General features: G+C 40.5%; 1 protein-coding gene across 10 annotated transcripts in view; it reads left to right on the top strand.

Moving 5' to 3' along the window:
* SUMF1 (sulfatase modifying factor 1) overlaps positions 1–18,261 on the top strand; it is a 372,466-nt gene that overhangs the window by 94,805 nt on the left and 259,400 nt on the right. For 4 of the 10 annotated variants that reach the window (XR_004528608.2, XM_073787582.1, XM_073787580.1 and 1 more), the window contains exon 8: positions 3,977–4,036. Coding sequence is in view for 9 of the 10 variants with exons in the window: in XM_073787582.1 (XP_073643683.1) it covers positions 3,977–4,036 (60 nt within the window). In the remaining variant the exon portion in view is untranslated. Of the gene's footprint in view, positions 1–744; positions 964–3,976; positions 4,037–5,285; positions 5,346–9,808; positions 12,203–13,246; positions 14,352–16,803; positions 16,861–18,261 lie in introns of those variants that run through there. The other 6 variants (XM_073787579.1, XM_073787581.1, XM_033865308.2 and 3 more) reach the window with 5 other exon arrangements.

Genomic DNA, 18,261 nt, shown 5'->3' with positions numbered 1-18,261 from the left:
GAAGTGCTGTTTGTCCCTTTGCTGACTGACGAAAATTTGTCAGACGCTCTGTTCCCTCTTTTGCTGTCCTTGTTGTTGTATTACATATGACACGGAGGGAAAGGGAAGCGTATCTCTTGACTACATAAAATGTCGTTGTTTATGCTCCTGTGAAGAACGACCTGGCCAGCCCCAGCACATTGGTCAGCCCTCTTCCTGCAGGCTTACTCCTCATTCAACAAGCCAGTCTTGCTGAGGAGTGGTTCTGTGGCATCTACTGTGGATTTGTTTCATCACTAAGGACTTCTGTGCCTTCCGAGGTGTTTTAGATGAGGCACTATTCCCCTGCACTAGCACTCGTCCTTCAGCTCTTGTCCTGAGAACTTGAGATGCACCTTGCTTAGCCTTTTGAGATTATTGGGGCTAACATTTAGAAACCTGCTTTTTAAATTTTTTTTCTTGCTGTCCTTGCAATCATCCAAGCATTAGAGACCTGTTCGTATTTTGCTGTCTGGGAGTAGAGCAGTTATGGGTAGTAGTCCCTTTGGAGACAACATTCACATGGGTTCTTGTCTGTTTCTGATCAGGGTCTCTGTGTTCAGTGTGTATTTTTACTTAGATTCTTGAGTACTGGTGGTGCAGGTTGTGTGGCACGGCAGCCTCTCTTCTTGCCAAGTATACAGGCAGAGAGGTGAGGTATTGACACTACCGTCGGTAGCTTCTCAAGTTGTTTTATTTATTTTTTATTTTTTATTTTTTTTGCAGTACGCAGGCCTCTCACTGTCGTGGCCTCTCCTGTTGCGGAGCACAGGCTCCGGACGTGCAGGCTCAGCGGCCATGGCTCACGGGCCCAGCCGCTCCGTAGCACATGGGATCTTCCCGGACCGGGGCACGAACCCGTGTCCCCTGCATCGGCAGGCGGACTCTCAACCACTGTGCCACCAGGGAAGCCCTCTCAAGTTGTTTTAACCTGCAGTAGCAAACTTGATCGTGAGAGACAACGTTAATTTTGACTTATCGATCCTTTCCTTAATGAAAAGAAATGGAGACATTTCCCCCTTATGTTAGTTTCCTAGGGCTTCCATAACAAATGACCACAAACTTGGTGGCTTGAAACAACAGAAATTTATTCTTTTAGTTCTGGAGGCTAGAAGTCTGAGACCAAGGTCCTGGCTGGGCCATACTCACTTCAGAGTTTCTAGAATCCTTCCTTGTCTCGTCCTAGCTTCTGGCAGTTCCCCGGAATCCTTGGCATTCTTTGACTTGTAGCTGCATCATTCCAGTCTCTGCGTCCATCTTTACATGGCCTTCTCTGTGTCCTCTCCTCCTGTTATAGGGACACCAGTCATTGGATTTAGGGCTCACCCTAATCCAGTATGACCTCATCTTAACTAATACAGAAAATTACAAATCTGCAAAGTTCCTATTTCCAAATAAGGTCACATTCTGAGGCTCTGAGTGAACATGAATTTGGGGGGACACTATTCAACCCACTACACACTCCAAGTAATTTTTCTGGGTTTTTTTTTTGTAAAGTGGTAAGCATTTCAAACGGATGTAGCTGATCCTACATCATGTTGTCTTCTGGCAAGAATAGTTTTATTTATAAGGACCAGATGAGCAGCCACCTAGAGGACTGTGTTAACTGCTGTGGTCATATCAGCCCGGGATGACTCTCATGAGTGCTTGGGTCACTTTGATGAGTGTCACTTTTATTGGTTGTAGACTTCCTTCATTGGAGATGGTGGTGAAAGGGAACTGTTCTGTTCTCCTTCCTGCCTTCAAATCAGCTCCTTTTTCTTGTTCTTGGATCTAACTTGACAAAAGAATTTAATCTTGCGTGATAGCAGATACTGTAATCAGCATTTAAACTGTCATTTTTTCCATTGTAACCCAGCATGCAGAGACCCCCCTGAAGCAGTGTAACGCAAGGATCCCCAAGCAAGAAATTTAATGTAGGAGAGAGCAGCCATTCTATGGGATAGCTACACAGCTTTACATGCTTTCATTTCTGCTTCAGTGAATTCTTGGTGATTATGCTGCTTTTACAGAATGATAAACTCACCCAGCAGATTCTGTTGTAATGGCTGTCAGATTCCAGTTACTCCTGGGAAGGATGCTGTTTTGTGAAGTCATTATTTTCACATGTAGCTCCTCTCAATTATAGCTTGCCCATTTCTAATCAATAAAAGTTTGTTAATGTAACATAAAACATTGAAGGCCATGGAAATGCTGTGGCCTTGCAGTGGAATGAAAAATAACCAGTGGCTTGGTCTTTGACAGCTTTTAAGTACCTGGCTTAGAAGAAAACATGAACTTGTGCCCACAAGTTGACATTTGCGAGTCAGTGTGTTAGCCATGCTTGGAGAAAACATGGTTCTTTTAACTTCTGCCACTGACGTCTGGGCCTTTGACAAGCAAAAGGAAAACTAAGATAGGAGGCTCTGTTCAACCTTCTCTTAGTTTCAGTAAGCAAAGAACAGGCAGCTGTATGATTAGTTGACTTCTTGCATAACAAAGGAAAAGCAAAAAATTCTTATCCCCCTCAGACTTCCCAGATGTGGCTCTGGTTTGTAGGAGTTTACTGGTAACTCTCAAATACTCTTTGCATGGCTTACCTGATGATGAGGCTTTTGTCCTGGCAGCTTTACGGTGTTCATTTGCATTGCACATTTATCCAGAGCCCTCTCTAGAAGTAATAGTCTTACCTCTTGGCTGGCTTTTTCTGCCTCCAGTTCTCATTGCAGTGGTAGCCACTGTTCCTTCTGTTTTTTTTTTTTTTTTTTTTTGGCCTGCGTTGGGTTTTCGTTGCTGTGTGCGGGCTTCCTCTAGTTGCAGTGAGTGGGGGCTACTCTTTGTTGAGGTGCGTGGGCTTCTCATTGTGGTGGCTTCTCTTGTTGCAGAGCACGGACTCTCGGCGCACAAGTTTCAGTAGTTGTAGCACGCGGGCTCAGTAGCTGTGGCACATGGGCCCTAAAGCGCATGGGCTTCAGTAATCGCGGTGCATGGGCTCAGTAGTTGTGGCTCAAGGGCTCTAGAGTGCAAGCTCAATAGCTGTGGCGCACAGGCTTAGTTGCTCCGCGGCATGTGTGATCTTCCTGGACCAGGGCTCGAACCCGTGTCCCCTGCATTGGCAGGTGGATTCTTAATGACTGAGCCACCAGGAAAGTCCCGCCACTGTTCCTTCTTGCTTTCTTTTAGGCCTTGCCCAATTTCCTATACTCTTGGTCTCTAAACTCTTGAGCCAGGCTGCCTCGGTGTGAATCCTCGTTCTCGCATTTGCTTAATCTCAGAAGTTGTTACAGAAATTACATGAGTTAATATTTGCAGAATACTTAGAACCCTACTTGGTTCATAATAAATACTGTATAAATCTTTTTGAAAAAGATAAACTATGTTCTATATCTTGATTGTGGTGGTGGTTATACACTTGTCAAAACTCATCAGAAGTGTGCATTTAAAAGTTTTAAAAGTATAAAAGTTTACTGTATATAAAGTATACCTCAGTAAACCTGACCTAAAATTTTTTTAAAGGTAAAAAGCATATCCGTTTATTCAGTCAGCAAAGGGTTTATTAGGTGTTGCACAGTAGGATTTTAAAAACATAATTCAAAGAGGCTTGCCAGTCTAGTTGAGCTGGCCGGTTATAATGCAGGATAAATTTGCCCATCAGTGTGAGAAGGTGTTGTAAGAGGTGCTGCAAGGCAGCTTATTAGTCATCTAGGTAGGAAACACTGTAGGGGTTTGGATTGCTTAAGGCAGTCCCAAAGAGTTCACCAAATAGTCGGAACTTGAGCTGGACCTCAGAAGATGTAGGATTTGGAAAGATGGGCATTCGAGAAGGTGCATGGGTGCAGGTGCAAGACCCAGGGGCAGAAATGCATGTGGAGACGTTAGGCAACCATGTGAGAGCTGGTTGGATTAAAATAGACCCTCTGACTGTGGGAGGGACAGCTGTGCTTTATGGACTAACGAGTTCTCTTCTCTTCATCCACAGAAAGGCCCCCCTTCTGGCAAAGACCGGGTGAAGAAAGGTGGATCCTACATGTGCCATAAGGTAAGTCAAGTCACTAAACTCTGTTCTGGTGTTCTAACAGCAGGTTTATGGATCCATTGTAAACATTAGCCCCAAGATGTCTCATCCACTTCTGTTAATACATACCTATCTCCATCAACGCCAGAAAAAAAAAAGTTTGTGCACAGGCATGGGGAAAAGTGGTTCAAGAAGCAGAGGTTGTAAATGATCTGTTGTCAACCATATTCCATCTGTTGTATCTTGACCCTTTGAGGCACCTTTGTTGTCCCATGAATCAGGGTGAGCTGTATATCTGGTTTCCAGCATGTAAGTCTGGAAGCACACCCTTAATTTATTTGAGACTCCTGTAAATTTCTGGCTTGTCTGTTGAGATTAAGTTGAGTTATAAATGGAGGGTAGTTTGTGGTATACTGGAATGGAAACATCCCAAGTGTTCTAGGTATATAGTGTGTGCTTTGTGGAATAAACATCTCTCTCAGACAATGATTCTTCTCTTTGGGCTATAATTTCAGTGTCAGAGTTGGTTGTTCTTGGCGAGTAGAAGTAACTCAGTGTTTCATGAGTAACCTTTTTAAGGAGTTCAGAAATCGAATACCAGTTCTCTCCCTTTTTTTCTTTAAATCATATATTTTTAGTATATCTAGGACTTCAACTTCTATCTCTATGTAAACATGGCATTTTGCAGATTGTTATTACAAGAAGCTTCCCATGGTAATTCAGTCAGTCTAGGCAGTTAGAGACTTAAAACTGTAATGGCTCCAAATTAAGTTATTAATTTGATAATGGAGGCATTGTCAAACTTTGCCTTAAAATAATGGTTCTCAAACTTTATTGTACATTAGAATCATCTGGGATCTATAAAAGATATTGATGCCTATTTCCTCACTCACCTCATTCTGACTTGATATTTCTGGATTGTGACCTGGGCATCAGGATTTTAAAGCTCTCAAGGTGATCATAACATACATCAAAGTTTGGGAGCCACTGGCCTAAAGAGAACCTATTTAAATTATGTATATCTGTGAGTTCGTAGGGGTGTGTGTCTTCTGCATTTCTTAGAATTTTTAGTGTAGTTATTTAGGTGGCAGTTCATAGAGTTGAGTTCACTTTACACTTTACACTTACCTTTATAACAAGATGTGGACAAATTTATCTTTAAAATTCTAACTTTAATTTTAAATTAAAAGCATTGCCCTAGGTTTTCCCAGTACTTTTAAGTGTTCATATACCCATCTGTCTGTAGTCCCAGATTTTTTTCCTTTGATTCAAGCTGTTGCTGCAGGTGTATCTGAATCCTCTTGCTGGGAAACCAGACTTTCATGAAAAACAGGTGAATCTCTTTTTGCACAAGAGCATCTCAAAACCCTAATTACCACCAGTTATGTGTCTGACATATGGCACTTTTCATAATTGGGAGTCCATTTACTCTGTAAGAATTAAAGACCATAAGATTTTTTTTGCACAAATAAGTGGAGAAAATGAATCCTGTAAAAAACATTTTAAGCATGAACACCAAAATATTCCAGTGCCATGCATATGAATGTGTCTACTTTAACATTTCATTTTTCTTGCTTATTTTAAATGTTTAAAATTTTTATAAGCTTCTTAATTTATTCTTTTAAAATATCTTTTAACATGTTTTGTGTGTGTGTGTGTATATATATATATATATATATATATATATATTTTTTTTTTTTTTTTTTTTTTTTTTTTTTTTTGGCGTATGCGGGCCTCTCACTGTTGTGGCCTCTCCCGTTGTGGAGCACAGGCTCCAGACCTGCAGGCTTAGCGGCCCTGGCTCACGGGCCCAGCTGCTCCGCGGCATGTGGGATCTTCCCGGACCGGGGCACGAACCCGTGTCCCCTGCATCAGCAGGTGGACTCTCAACCACTGTGCCACCAGGGAAGCCCTATATTTTTAATAAATACATTTTTATGGTGCAGTTGGTTTTTGTATATTTATGTTGTGTCCTGTAACCTTGTTAAACTCATCTGTATAAGTGATGTTTTTGTAGATTCTTTATATATATATATATCTTTACTGGAGTATAATTGCTTTACCATGTTGTGTTAGTTTCTGTTGTACAACAAAGTGAATCAGCTCTAAGTATATATATATCCCCATATCTCCTCCCTCTTGAGCCTCCCTCCCATCCTCCCTATCCCATCTCTCTAGGTCGTCAGAAAGCATCGAGTTGATCTCCCTGTTGTTTTTGTAGATTGTGTTGTATTTTCTACGTAAGTGGTTATACCATCTGTGAGTATAGACAATTTTACCTCTTCCTTTTTAATCTGGATATCTTTTATTGCTTTTTCTTACTGTATTGTGTTGGCTAGAACCTCCAGTATATCGTTGAATAGGAGTGGTAAGAACAGACAGTCTTACCTAATTTTTGATCTTAGGGGAAAAACATTTGACTTTTCAAAATTAGGTATGATATACGCTATAGTGTTTTCAAAGATGCCCTTTATCAGCTTGAGCAAGTCTCCTTCTAGTCCTAGATTTCTGAGAATTTTTTTTATCAGAAATGGATGTGGATTTTGCCAGATGCTTTTTCTAAAGCTATTGAGATGTTTATGTGGTTTTTCTTTTTCAGCCTGTTAATATGGTGAATTATAGTCATTGATTTTCTGTTTTCAAATGTTAAACCATCCTTGGCTTCCTGGAATACATCCACTTAGTTATGATGTATTATCCTTTGTATATGTTTTGGATGCAGTTTGCTAAAATATGTTCGTGATTGGTATTGGTCTCTTGTTTTTTTGTTTTTGTTTTTTTTTCTGTCTGATATTAGTATCAGTTTATTGCTGGCTTCATAGATTGATTTGGGAAATATTCCCTCATCTTGAATTTTTTGGGGAAGAGTTCATGTAGAGTTAGCATTTTTCTTCCTTAAATGTCTGATAGAATTTCCCCAGGAAAACCATTTGGGCCTAGAGTTGTAACCATACATTTAATTTAGTTAATAGCTACAGGGTTGTGCAGATTATCTGTTTGTTCTTGATTAAGCTCTGGGAGTTTGTGTCTTTCAAGGAATTTGTCCATTTCAGCTGAGTTAATGAATTTATTGACATAAACTTTGCCTTTTCACTTGCTGTTTAGACCATTTATATTTAATGTGATTGTTGATATGGCTGGATTTAAATTTGTTGTCTTGATATTTGTTTTTCTCTTTGTCTCATCTGTTCTTTTCCTTTTGCTTTTTTTTTTCTTTTTTTGGATTAAGTGGTTTTTTTATCACTTCATTGTCTCTCCTTTGGCTTATTAGCTATAACTCTTTATTTAAAAATTTTGTGGCTGATTTAGAGTTTATATTATACATCTTTAACTTTTCTTAGTCACCCTGAAGGATAAGTTTTAATTTAGTCAGGCTCAGAGTGATGGAGAGAGTATTCCAGAAAACAGAATAGCAGAGTGACAAAACTGAGTGGGATCCACAAGATTTTCCAGAGAGAAACGGCAGCTCTAGGATCTTTGGTCAAGTTAATTGTAGATGATGTAGGTTTTTAACCTCAGCCTGGTTATTTTGGTGTAGTCAAGAAAACAGCGCAGTGTTGGCTGTGAATTACTTTCAGTGCTTGTTGTTTACACTAGATTAAGAGTGGCAGTTTTAACTGCCACTAAGTATATTAAGATGTGGACTCTAGAATTAGATCTGGGTTGGAGTTCTGTAACTGTTCTTTGCTAGTCTTTGCCTGTAACATTAGGCAAATTACTTAACCTTTCTAAGCCTCAGTTTTCACACTTGTAAAATGTACATCATAACTGCACGTATTGTAAGGTTCTTACGAGGAATAAATGCAGCAAAGTAAATAAGCACTTGGTACAGTGCCTAGCTCATGGTAAAGTCTCCATAAGTTAGTTGCTGCTAACACCATCATTCTTAATCATCATCTTTATTATAATAAGATTATTTTCTCCCATTTTCTCTTTTGAATAAAAACCAACTAATGAACTGCTAACTAGACAGGCAGAATCCTGGAAATGATTACTGTAGCACAGGTAAAAATCAGTAAAAGAAAGAAAATCAATAAAAAGAGAAAAGAATAATGTAATTCATTTTGAAAAAAAAATCATCTTGCTTAGAAGGTAACTTACTTTTGATCATGGCCCAGGGCCAGTTTGCATGACTAAAGTAAGCTCTGATTATTATTTTTGATTTTTTGAAAGTCCATCCAAAGTATAGCTTCAGTAAGGAGACGAGGCACAGAAAGAACAACTATGAGTCAACATGGTGTTAAGAGCACAGATTCTGGAATGGGACTGAAAAGACTGTAATCCTGGATTCACAGTTACAAACCATGTGACCTTAGGCACACTATTACCACACCTGTGTGTCGGTTTTTTCCTTGTGTATACATATATATATATTATTGTGTATACAATAATACCTACCTCAGGATTATTGAGAGGATTAAGTCACTTAATACATGTGAAGTTCTTAGAACAGTTCACATGGTAAGTACTCAGGAAATACTAGTCTTTCTTGAAGTTGTTAGATTAATCTCGGTGGGATCTTTAGCCCAACCTACAACATTGACGAAATCCTCACTCCCCTACCCCCTCAACCCCACCATTTTACATCAAGATTAGTAGCAAAAGGAGTTGTCCAAGTGTCAGTGGCAAGAGCAATGGATGGGAAATTGAGAGACCTGAGTTCTGCTGTGTCATTTTTCTATAATCATTTTGTTCATAATGAGCTACAATTACCTTAAAACTGTTCTTTATCCCTAAAAGTCTTCCTCTCATAAAAACCATATTGCCGTCCCACTTGACTTCAGAGCCCCAAGGCTGGTAAGCCATTATCTTAAATGAATTGTTCTTGAATCCAGGATCATATTCTTAGTGCAGATATCGAGGTCAGTTTCACAAAGTAATTAGCCATTTTGATGAAATGGGGCTAAAATAGGCCCTCACTACTACCTCTGTTCTTAATTAATAAAATGACCCATATTTCAACCACTCAAAGACCTAACATCATTAATAACCATTTTTAGTGCTAAAAGTAGAGTTGGAAAAAAAGAAAGAGCAATGAGGACATATGAAATCAGGCCATTTTTCTCTTTAATTACGTATTTCATTAGTTGCCGATTACTGGAATTTAAAATGAACTGCTTATTAATAAATGTTTGCTGAGTGAATGAGTGCATTTACAGTGGAATGATAATGTGAATTGACTGTTTTCTCATGTGATGGTCCTGACCTTTCAACACTAACTTGTAGTGAGACTTGCTTTTTAGTGTTTAGTTCTTCATCATTTAGGTTAATGGAAGACTTTAGGTACTGCTATGGTCCAAAAAAGGACTAGCTCTTTTTGTTGTCACTGATTTTAAGCTTTTTTGTTATGTAAGCAAAACATTTTCATGGCATAAAAATTAGAAAATAAATAATAAACAGAAAAATGAAAAAAATCGTTCACGCTGCTTTCTGAAGAAAACTGTTAATAGCATTCTACCAAACTCTTCGGTGCACTTTTATTTTTTCTTCCCAAAATGGAATTATGCTGTATGTACCAGGGCCTTCAAATATGACTATGGTCAATAATCTCTTATACATCATGGATCTCTTTTCTGATCACAGTGCTCCAGGCAGGCACAATTCGTCACAGTTGCTACAGCCTGCATTTTGTGGCATATGAAAACCAAATTTTAAAACAGTTTGTTATAGAATTTGAGAGACAAGTTGCATATTGAACTATGCCATCGGACAAAGACCTCAGTCCTATGCCTTGTCACCAGAGATACCCCTTCATCTTTTCCATTTATATAACAAATAATTTTCCTACTTTTGTAGCAAATGCGTAACCGTATTCAGATGCTGGCAAGGAATCATCTTCCCAACACAAGATCACTAAGACCTGCAGAGAAGCTGCTTTTGTTTTAGTAAGGAAGCAGGTTAACCCAAGGAGGTCAGATAAGACAGGCAAAGTGAGTTCTTTTAATTAAGAGTGTTGTGTTCATTATAAAGTAACAATTACAATAATCTCCACATGTCTACTGCTTTACTTTTTCATGTAAAGATAAGATGAAGCATTTTGACATTATTCCATTAATAGCCCCATTTTATCGGAAGAGGGAGCAGATTCAGAAAGGCTTTGCCTAAGGTTAAATAGCTAATGAGTCTTGGATTTTGCCTTTTCAGGTGAGTAAATTAGTAAAATGTTTGTCACAATTTCCACCTGTGTCAAGCCCAACCTCTTTCTGCCAAGTAGACCACCTTTAATGTGACTCCATCCTATTTATCCACCCACGTTTCCTGCTTTTTATCATTTATCCTCTCTGTGCCACTCATTGCTTTTGCCTGGAATTCTCATTCTCTGAATCTTTGGGCAGCTCAGCTCTCGCAGCGCCTCATCAGAGGAGCCTTCCCAGGCCACCTTATCTAAGTAGCACCTAGTCACGTCTAGTCCTCTCTCCCTATGTGACTTTCTTCCAAGCTGACCACTGCCAGAAGCACTCTTGAATTTATCCGTTTATTTATTGTCTGACTACTTAACTCCTTGTTGAATGTGAGCTTCCCGATAACGGGTACATTGTTTTGTTCCGCATTGCTTCCGTCGTGCCCAGAATAGCATCTAGCATGTTGTAAACTCTCAAATATTCAATGAATAAATAAACCATGCTCTGACACTCTCAGGCTGTGGCCTTGCTATCCTCTTCACTTGCCTGAATTTTTCCATTTTTATGCCTCTGATGTTATTGTTTTCTCCACTTAACATACCTTCTTTCCTTGTTTCTAAGTCCTGTAAATCAGTGCTACTCAGTTTGTGGTCCATGGGCCCGTAGCATTAGCAGCGCCTGTAAGCTGGTTAGGAATGCAGATTCTTGGAACCCACACCAGACTTACTGAATCAGGATCTCTGGGTTTGTGGCCTAGGAATAGGTACTTACATGAGCTCTCCAGGCTATTCTTCTGTATACTCAAGTCGGAAGGCCACTGCCATAATCACGTAAATCCTGCTCTGGCCAAGTTCTGCCTTCAAAAGTCTTTCCTAAAAAATTAGACATTTAGTGACTATTTCCTCCCCTGAATTAATAGTAGCCTCAGAATCTTTTAATCCTAGCTTGTTTTGTAGCTTTTTGATGTGTAATCATTGTTTCCTCAACCAGCCTGTGATCTCCAGCGGGACGGTGCGCACAGGAGGCGATCAGGAAACGCTTGATTGTTTTTTGTCATGTGTGGTCCAGTTATGGAACAAGAATGTCCCTGTCTGACTGCCTGCCCCCCTGCCCCAAGCTCGATTCTTGCTCCAATGTAGAATTCACTGCACACACTGAGAGCATGGGGCCCTGCATTATCCACAGGAGCTTGATTCTAAAAATACCAAAGCAGCTTGCTTCACAGCAGCCCAGTGAGTAGGCCCTACATGGAACAAAGCTTCTGCCGTGTCTTTCTGCATGGTCACCTCTAGTCATTTTAGAGCTTCCGTTGCATCCCAATCACAGGTAGTAGCAGATGCCATCACATCTTTCATTATTTCAGGCATATTTTTTTATTCATTTTCCCTCTGCCTGCCTGAATGTTGGTAATAGTGTTACATTCTTCACTGGCCACAGGGAAAATGAGAAAATTGGTTGCTACTGTTTTGCTATCTATAAAAGACAGAGCACCATGTGTTTTTTGTTTTTTTCATGGTGGAAGTGCTCCAGAGAATTCCTTTGTCAGCTCTAGAGATAATTTTTATGAAGATTAGAAACATTCAACTTTCGTGAGAGAAAGGAGAATAATAAGAATTAAGGAAAAAAAAAACATCTTTCATACTGCCCTATTTTGCCCCTCCACAAATTCTCTCTGCTTCATGAGTTCCAAAGTTACTCTACATGATTCTTTGTGCAGTTTCTTTAACCAGCGGCGGGGACTTGAGTTTCCCAGCGCCCACTCAGAGTTGATGCTCTTGGTACACAGGGTAACTAGTTTATTTTCATTGTCTGTTATTTTTGATCAAAGATCTTAGGACATAAGAGTTCCATGCATGGTTATTTTTGGAACGTGGAAGCTTTTGAAGTGTTTGAATCAAGTCATCTGTGGTTATTCACTGACTATCTAGTAGGTGACCAGGGATATGTGTTAGGTTTTCCCTGGTGTGTACATGCAGGGGGCTATAACAGGGGTGGGACAGAATCATGAGTTGTGATGCCTTTCCATCTACGAGTATCGACTGTTGCTAGGCAGGCAAGCACACCACAGTTAGACCTGGGTTCGAATTCTACTTCTTTTAACAACTGTGTCATCTAGGGTAACTCATTTAATTCCTCTGGCCATTATGATCAAATCAAATAAGTGATGAAGGCGCCTAGCACCATGCCTGGAGAGCTTGATGTCTGTGTGTTTGTGTATATGTATATACCATACTCTGCTCTTATAAAATAAAACAATACCAAACAAGTCCCCCACACAAAGATACATAGCTTTATGAATTACTGTGATTTAAACTCCAAAAGCAATGTATGAAGAAAAAATGTTTTCCACAGCCTTTCCTACTCTTGATGTTCCTGGGCTTGCTGTTCAATTTTTTGCCAACCTGTTGGATAGTAAATAATATCTTAATGTTGCTCTTAATTAATATTTTCTCAATTGCCATTTAGCTTTATTACTTGGTTTCTTGTCTACTTGTCAAATGCTATTCTAAATGTGCAAATAACTCTTTAAATTATAAAAGTAATACATAGTTATCATCGGAAATTTGAAACCCCACTGCCTGAGGATAACTGCGGTTCGGATTATGGTGCATTTTGAATCTTCCAGTCTGCTTTTCTTTGGCGTACGTGATCATCTAGATTGAGATCATAGCACATACACAGTTTTGTATTCTGACTTTTTCATTTAAGATTGTATCCTGAGAAATTCCTGTGTCATTAAATGTTACATGAAAACATGCCTTTTAATGGCTGCTTACGAGTCTAAATTACGGATGCGCCATAACTTATGTAACCATTGGTTGTTACATTTTTTTAAACTGTTCTAAGTAATAAATACTCACACCAACATCTTTGTACTCTATCTAGTCACATTTATAACAGAACACTGGATAATGTGGTGAGCTCTCAACGCGCTACCCTTTTCGGAAACATAGCTGCTAAATGTGCAGGAGGCGGGTGCCTGTAGGCAGGCACTGTCTGCAGATAGGCATAACTCTCTACAGTTGGTACTTGGGTACAACGTCAATCTGACAGTTGAGAGCCTTCAGCCCAGAGTCCAAGAGCACTCATGTGTCTGGTTCTCTCCGCAAAGTCCTACTGCTACAGGTATCGCTGTGCTGCTCGAAGCCAGAACACACCTGACAGCTCCGCTTCGAATCTGGGATTCCGCTGTGCAGCCGACCACCTGCCCACCACAGGCTAACAGCCATGAAGAGCCTTCCTGAATCGGAGAAGTCGTGTCTAACCTGCACGCGGCTTCCCTCAGAAGGCTGAACAACCTCATGTGAAGAATTCCCACCCCCAGGTGGGTTACCTACCTGCCCAATGGCCAAAGGAACCGTGTGGCGAGACCAAATAGCTGACCTGCATCAGCAAGTGTGCTTTATTGTGTGGTGCATTTCATGTTTTACGTTTGGAGTCTTTTAAAGAGGAAGGTGGTGGAGGGCACCCTGAACTAGGCCTCAGGAGGTCTGCGTTCTACCCAGGCTCTGCCCCTGGGTTAGACCCCAGGGTCCCACACTTGACCTTCCTGGGCCTCAGTGACCTCATCTGTCCAGTGAGGGGATGCACAACATGATCTCTGAGGCTGTCTCCCAACTCGCAGATTGTCTGAATATATGAGATTCTATTGTGATTTCATAGTGAGAGTTTATGGCAGGTTATTTTTTAGCTGTTTTTTCCCATGTGTGAACCTTGGGTAATACTAATCATGTAAAATAATCGTTCTCTTGTATATTATTTTCAGAAAAGAATGAGGGGGGTGGCGGTGATGGGTCTTTATATTCGTACTGCACTTTGTTTTTTCAAGGAAATCAGTGTCTTTTACATTGTTATAATGAATCCCACTTGGGCCAGTGATGGTGCGCTCAAGTTCAGCAGTCCGAACACGCAGGGATGTCTGTGAGGTGACTTTACTGTGCTTTATATTTTAACATTAAGTGCCTTTGGTTCAGGGGGGCAGTTACAAGCCCTATTTCCCCCTCTCCCCAAAGCCTTTGGTGAATGTGAAATGTTTGCTACATGGAGAAACCTGTTTAATTCTAAATGTAGGAGAAAAAAACCAAGAACCTTGAATTAACTGTATTCAGGGTATCCAGTATTTTGTAATAGGGAAGTAGGAAATCTTGTTGGCTGTGGAGTGTCAGATGCTTCAGATCATGCACTGTGTCGAATAAAGTGGTATCTGCTAAATCAGGCTTCACTCTCATTGTTTCCTTTTCTCTTTCCCTCTATTATGTTTTCTTTTAAAGAAATGACTTTGTGATATGTATGTGTTTTGTTTGCTAGAAAACTTTCTTGTTGTTTAGCTATTTGATAACTTGGATATTTGAGCAGTGTGTGGGAATTTTTATTCCAAAAAGCAAGGCTGTTCTGCCAGGAACCTAATTATGACCGTGCTTCTTCGTGCCTCAGTAGATGAGACAAGGTCAAGGGCGGCGCCTCCATCCTGTGAAACGCAACAGCTGCTTCACATGCCGGGAAAGCACCTTGACTTAGAGTGATGGTTTCCAGCCAGAAGTCCCTGTCATCACGATCCCAGCCTGATTCCCCAGTCCTCAAAGACCCCACATTTGCTTCTAGCATGTCATTTGAAAGGAGAGGCTTGTCTTTATGTTGGTTGTTCAAAAGCTAAGTCACAGAGTATTCTTAAGTGTTCAGCCAACTCTTGATTGCTACGTTTGCACCTGGCCTCCTAATGTTAAAACATTTATCCTGAGAAACAGTTGTGTTGCTGGGGTGTTTGGCCACATTTGTTAGTCTGTCACTTTGCGGATATAAAATGTTTCTTTACACGCTCTCATCAGTTGATGATTAATTTGGGCAAAAGCAACAACAAAAAAGCATTTGGTTCATTGAAAAGGCTAATGGAGGAAATAAGGTATTTTATTCTTAAGTCACCAGTACTCAAGCACAGTTTTTGTTTTTACTTGTTACCTCCCACTTACTTACATTTTTCACATGGTTATACTTTTAGTGTGTGTATTTTGGATTCTTTTCTTGGTAATTAATGTTATATAGCATAAATATTTTGGGGTGTGTTTTGGCTTAGTCTTTAGAATTGCATTTTTAGCAGCAGCATAATGTTAGAAAGCATTTAAAGTGAAATCCTAACAAGCCCTTCATTTAAGAACCACATTTCTCGGTTACTGGCTGCAGAGCGTGCCAGACTACAGACAGCTGTGGCTACTGCGCTTTATAAAATTGTGTGTTGACTTAGGAACAGACTGACAGGATCGCAGTATACGAACTGCAGCTTTAATGCTGTATACGCATTTCTGAAAAATCTCACCTTCTGCAAAATTGCGTGTAAAAAATAGGGAGCATGAGGAAAAATAGAGGTAGGGACAGACCACTCACATGTTAAGGAACTTTGCCGCTAGAGCGCTAACAAAAATAATACCTATCCTACTAAAATCAGTAGCTCAGTTAAATCTGCAGTGGCAGCATCACAGCCAGTCAGTCCTTTGCAGCCTTAAGCCCTGGGGCTCCTCCATCTTTCTTTTCTAAGATGTAAGTTTTATTTATTTATCTATTTATTTATTTATTTATTTTTGCGGTGTGCGGGCCTCTCACTGTTGTGGCCTCTCCCGTTGCGGAGCACAGGCTCCAGACGTGCAGGCTTAGCGGCCATGGCTCACGGGCCCAGCCGCTCCGCGGCATGTGGGATCCTCCCGAACCGGGGCACGAACCCGTGTCCCCTGCATCGGCAGGCAGACTCTCAACCACTGCGCCACCAGGGAAGCCCTTAAGATGTAAGTTTTTAATGGCATTTGCTTTTAATGGAGACCACTTCCATCAAAAGTAAAGATCTGATTGGGGTTTTAGACTTCTGCATCAGTCTTTATAAGGTTAGGGGGGCAGTGTTTTTGTAGTATCTTTATTCAAACTCGCAGATTTTCAGAGAGTTTATTTAACATAGGGCAAATTTGAGCAATTTTGAAGCCACTAAATAAACCACTACTTGTACTTCCATAGGGTTAAAAAAAGTATTTTGGAGGTCTTCATATATCGCTAAAGTTTTCTATTAACTTTCAAGAAAGTTTACCCGTGATGGTTTCAAAACACATTTCAAATAACATACACCCCAACGTGAGTTTCACATTCGACCATCTTCCAATCTCTGTTTACAAATCACTTACGAGCTATTTCTGCATTAAAGAAATATTCGTCTTAACAGAACAGACTACTTGGCTGATGTGCCAGTACCAGTATAGGAAAATCTGTGTTTTGTTTGTTTGTTTGTTTTGTTTGTGTTTTCAGGAACTCATTTATTAGGTGTGTGCTTCTAATTCATTTTTTGTCCCATTGAAGAGTGGAGGAAATTGAAGGTTTGTTCTCAAATCTGCTTTGGTCCTGAATCTTGGGCAGTCTTAATATATATTCAGGGGTGTACATGAGGTTCTGAGTAGGGAGCAGGTCATCTTCTTTTAAGCCTGTAAACATGAGTAGAAGGGGGGAGTGACGGGGAGTGATGGTTGTGGTGATCAAGAGTGACCTTTCCTTCTTAGAAAACATCAGATTACTTAGAGGCATCAGACTTTGCATGGTTCAACCTACAGCTTAAAATGAAATACAGATCTCCACCAATGTAGACATTTTTTTTCTTTTTTTAACTCTTCCCTCCCCACTTTTTTTTTTTTTTGACAGAGCATCTCTGTTGTCCACATGAAAGGAAAAAAGAAATCGAAGATGCTATTTATTTTAGTAAGTGTTGGTTTGGGCTGGGGCATGGTGGGGTAGTGGCTCCAAACTAATATGTTGGTAAATTCTGTTTTCCTTGGACCATCTTTACTAAGAATTCTGTTGTTGACATAAAATAAGGCAAAGGGCCTTTCATCCATGAGAATCTCAGGAACCTCTTGCTAATCACCTTTTCAAAACAGATCATGGGGCTTCCCTGGTGGCGCAGTGGTTGAGAGTCCGCCTGCCGATGCAGGGGACACGGGTTTGTGCCCTGGTCCGGGAAGATCCCACATGCTGTGGAGCGGCTGGGCCTGTGAGCCATGGCCGCTGAGCCTGCGCATCCGGAGCCTGTGCTCCGCAGCGGGAGAGGCCACAGCAGTGAGAGGCCCGCGTACCGCGAAAAAAAAAAAAAACAAAACAGATCATGTTTTCAAGCTACACATAAAGTTGTTCTATGTGGTAAAATCCATAGTTGACCTAGTGAAAGGAGTATTTTGAGGAAAAAAAGACGTGGAAATATGATGTTTTCTGTTCTGAGACTTCAGGAATTTGATACAAGGGACTAGTGTAGGATTTATTTTTCCTTTATAAAATATTTGGTATGCATTTCTTCCCCCTTCCTTCCAACAGATATCGAAACTAACCTTACCATTGGCAATATTTATCACCAGGGAGTTAACCCGCAGGCTGGCTTTTAGGAGGAGCACTGGAGGTGCAGAGCCTGGCTCTTGTGGGAACGGGGGCGACAAGAAGCAGGCTGACTGATGCCCATTCTAAAGGCGCTGTCATTGCTCTGCCCTCCCTTGGCCGCCATGCAGAAACGTGAGCCCAGACTTCCTCGATTGTCCAATTTCTGGGAGTACATACCTGGCTCTTTGCATTTTCCTGTGAAGTCTTCTGAGTTTTTAATGTTGGCAACCAATTCAGATTAAAAAAAAAACACTGTGAGGACCTAATAAATTGCTTCTGTAGCCAGATTCAGCCTGTGGAGTGCTACTTTTCAACCGAGATTATGAAAAGTTGATTCATTTCATGGAGCATGAAATCCCATGTTATTTCTTTCTGAAAAATGACTGATCAAGTAAATAATGTACCAGTTAGAAATGTCCGAGTTTGAGAAAGGGCAGCGGCTTGCCCAAGGCTATCATCTTGCCTAGAAATGCCATAGGGAACACCTTTTCTCCATCCCCACCCCATCCCACCTAAAATCATTTAATAGCCATAGGCAAGCTCAGCAGTGCTATCAACAGTTCATTTTCATTAACTTTGGCACTTAAGTTTGCAGACTAATATCAGAGAATAGCAGAAATGTCAGTTGCTTAACTGTTGGTTTCATTTATTAAAATTTAATTGTCTGTAATACGAACTACCCCACAGTAGGCATTGTTTTTATAGGTTTTGCCAGAATCAGCCATGCTGTTA

The sequence above is a fragment of the Tursiops truncatus genome, chromosome 10 (assembly GCF_011762595.2).
Source record: "Tursiops truncatus isolate mTurTru1 chromosome 10, mTurTru1.mat.Y, whole genome shotgun sequence".
Lineage (NCBI taxonomy): Eukaryota > Metazoa > Chordata > Mammalia > Artiodactyla > Delphinidae > Tursiops > Tursiops truncatus.
This window is presented reverse-complemented; position numbering and strand designations above follow the sequence as displayed.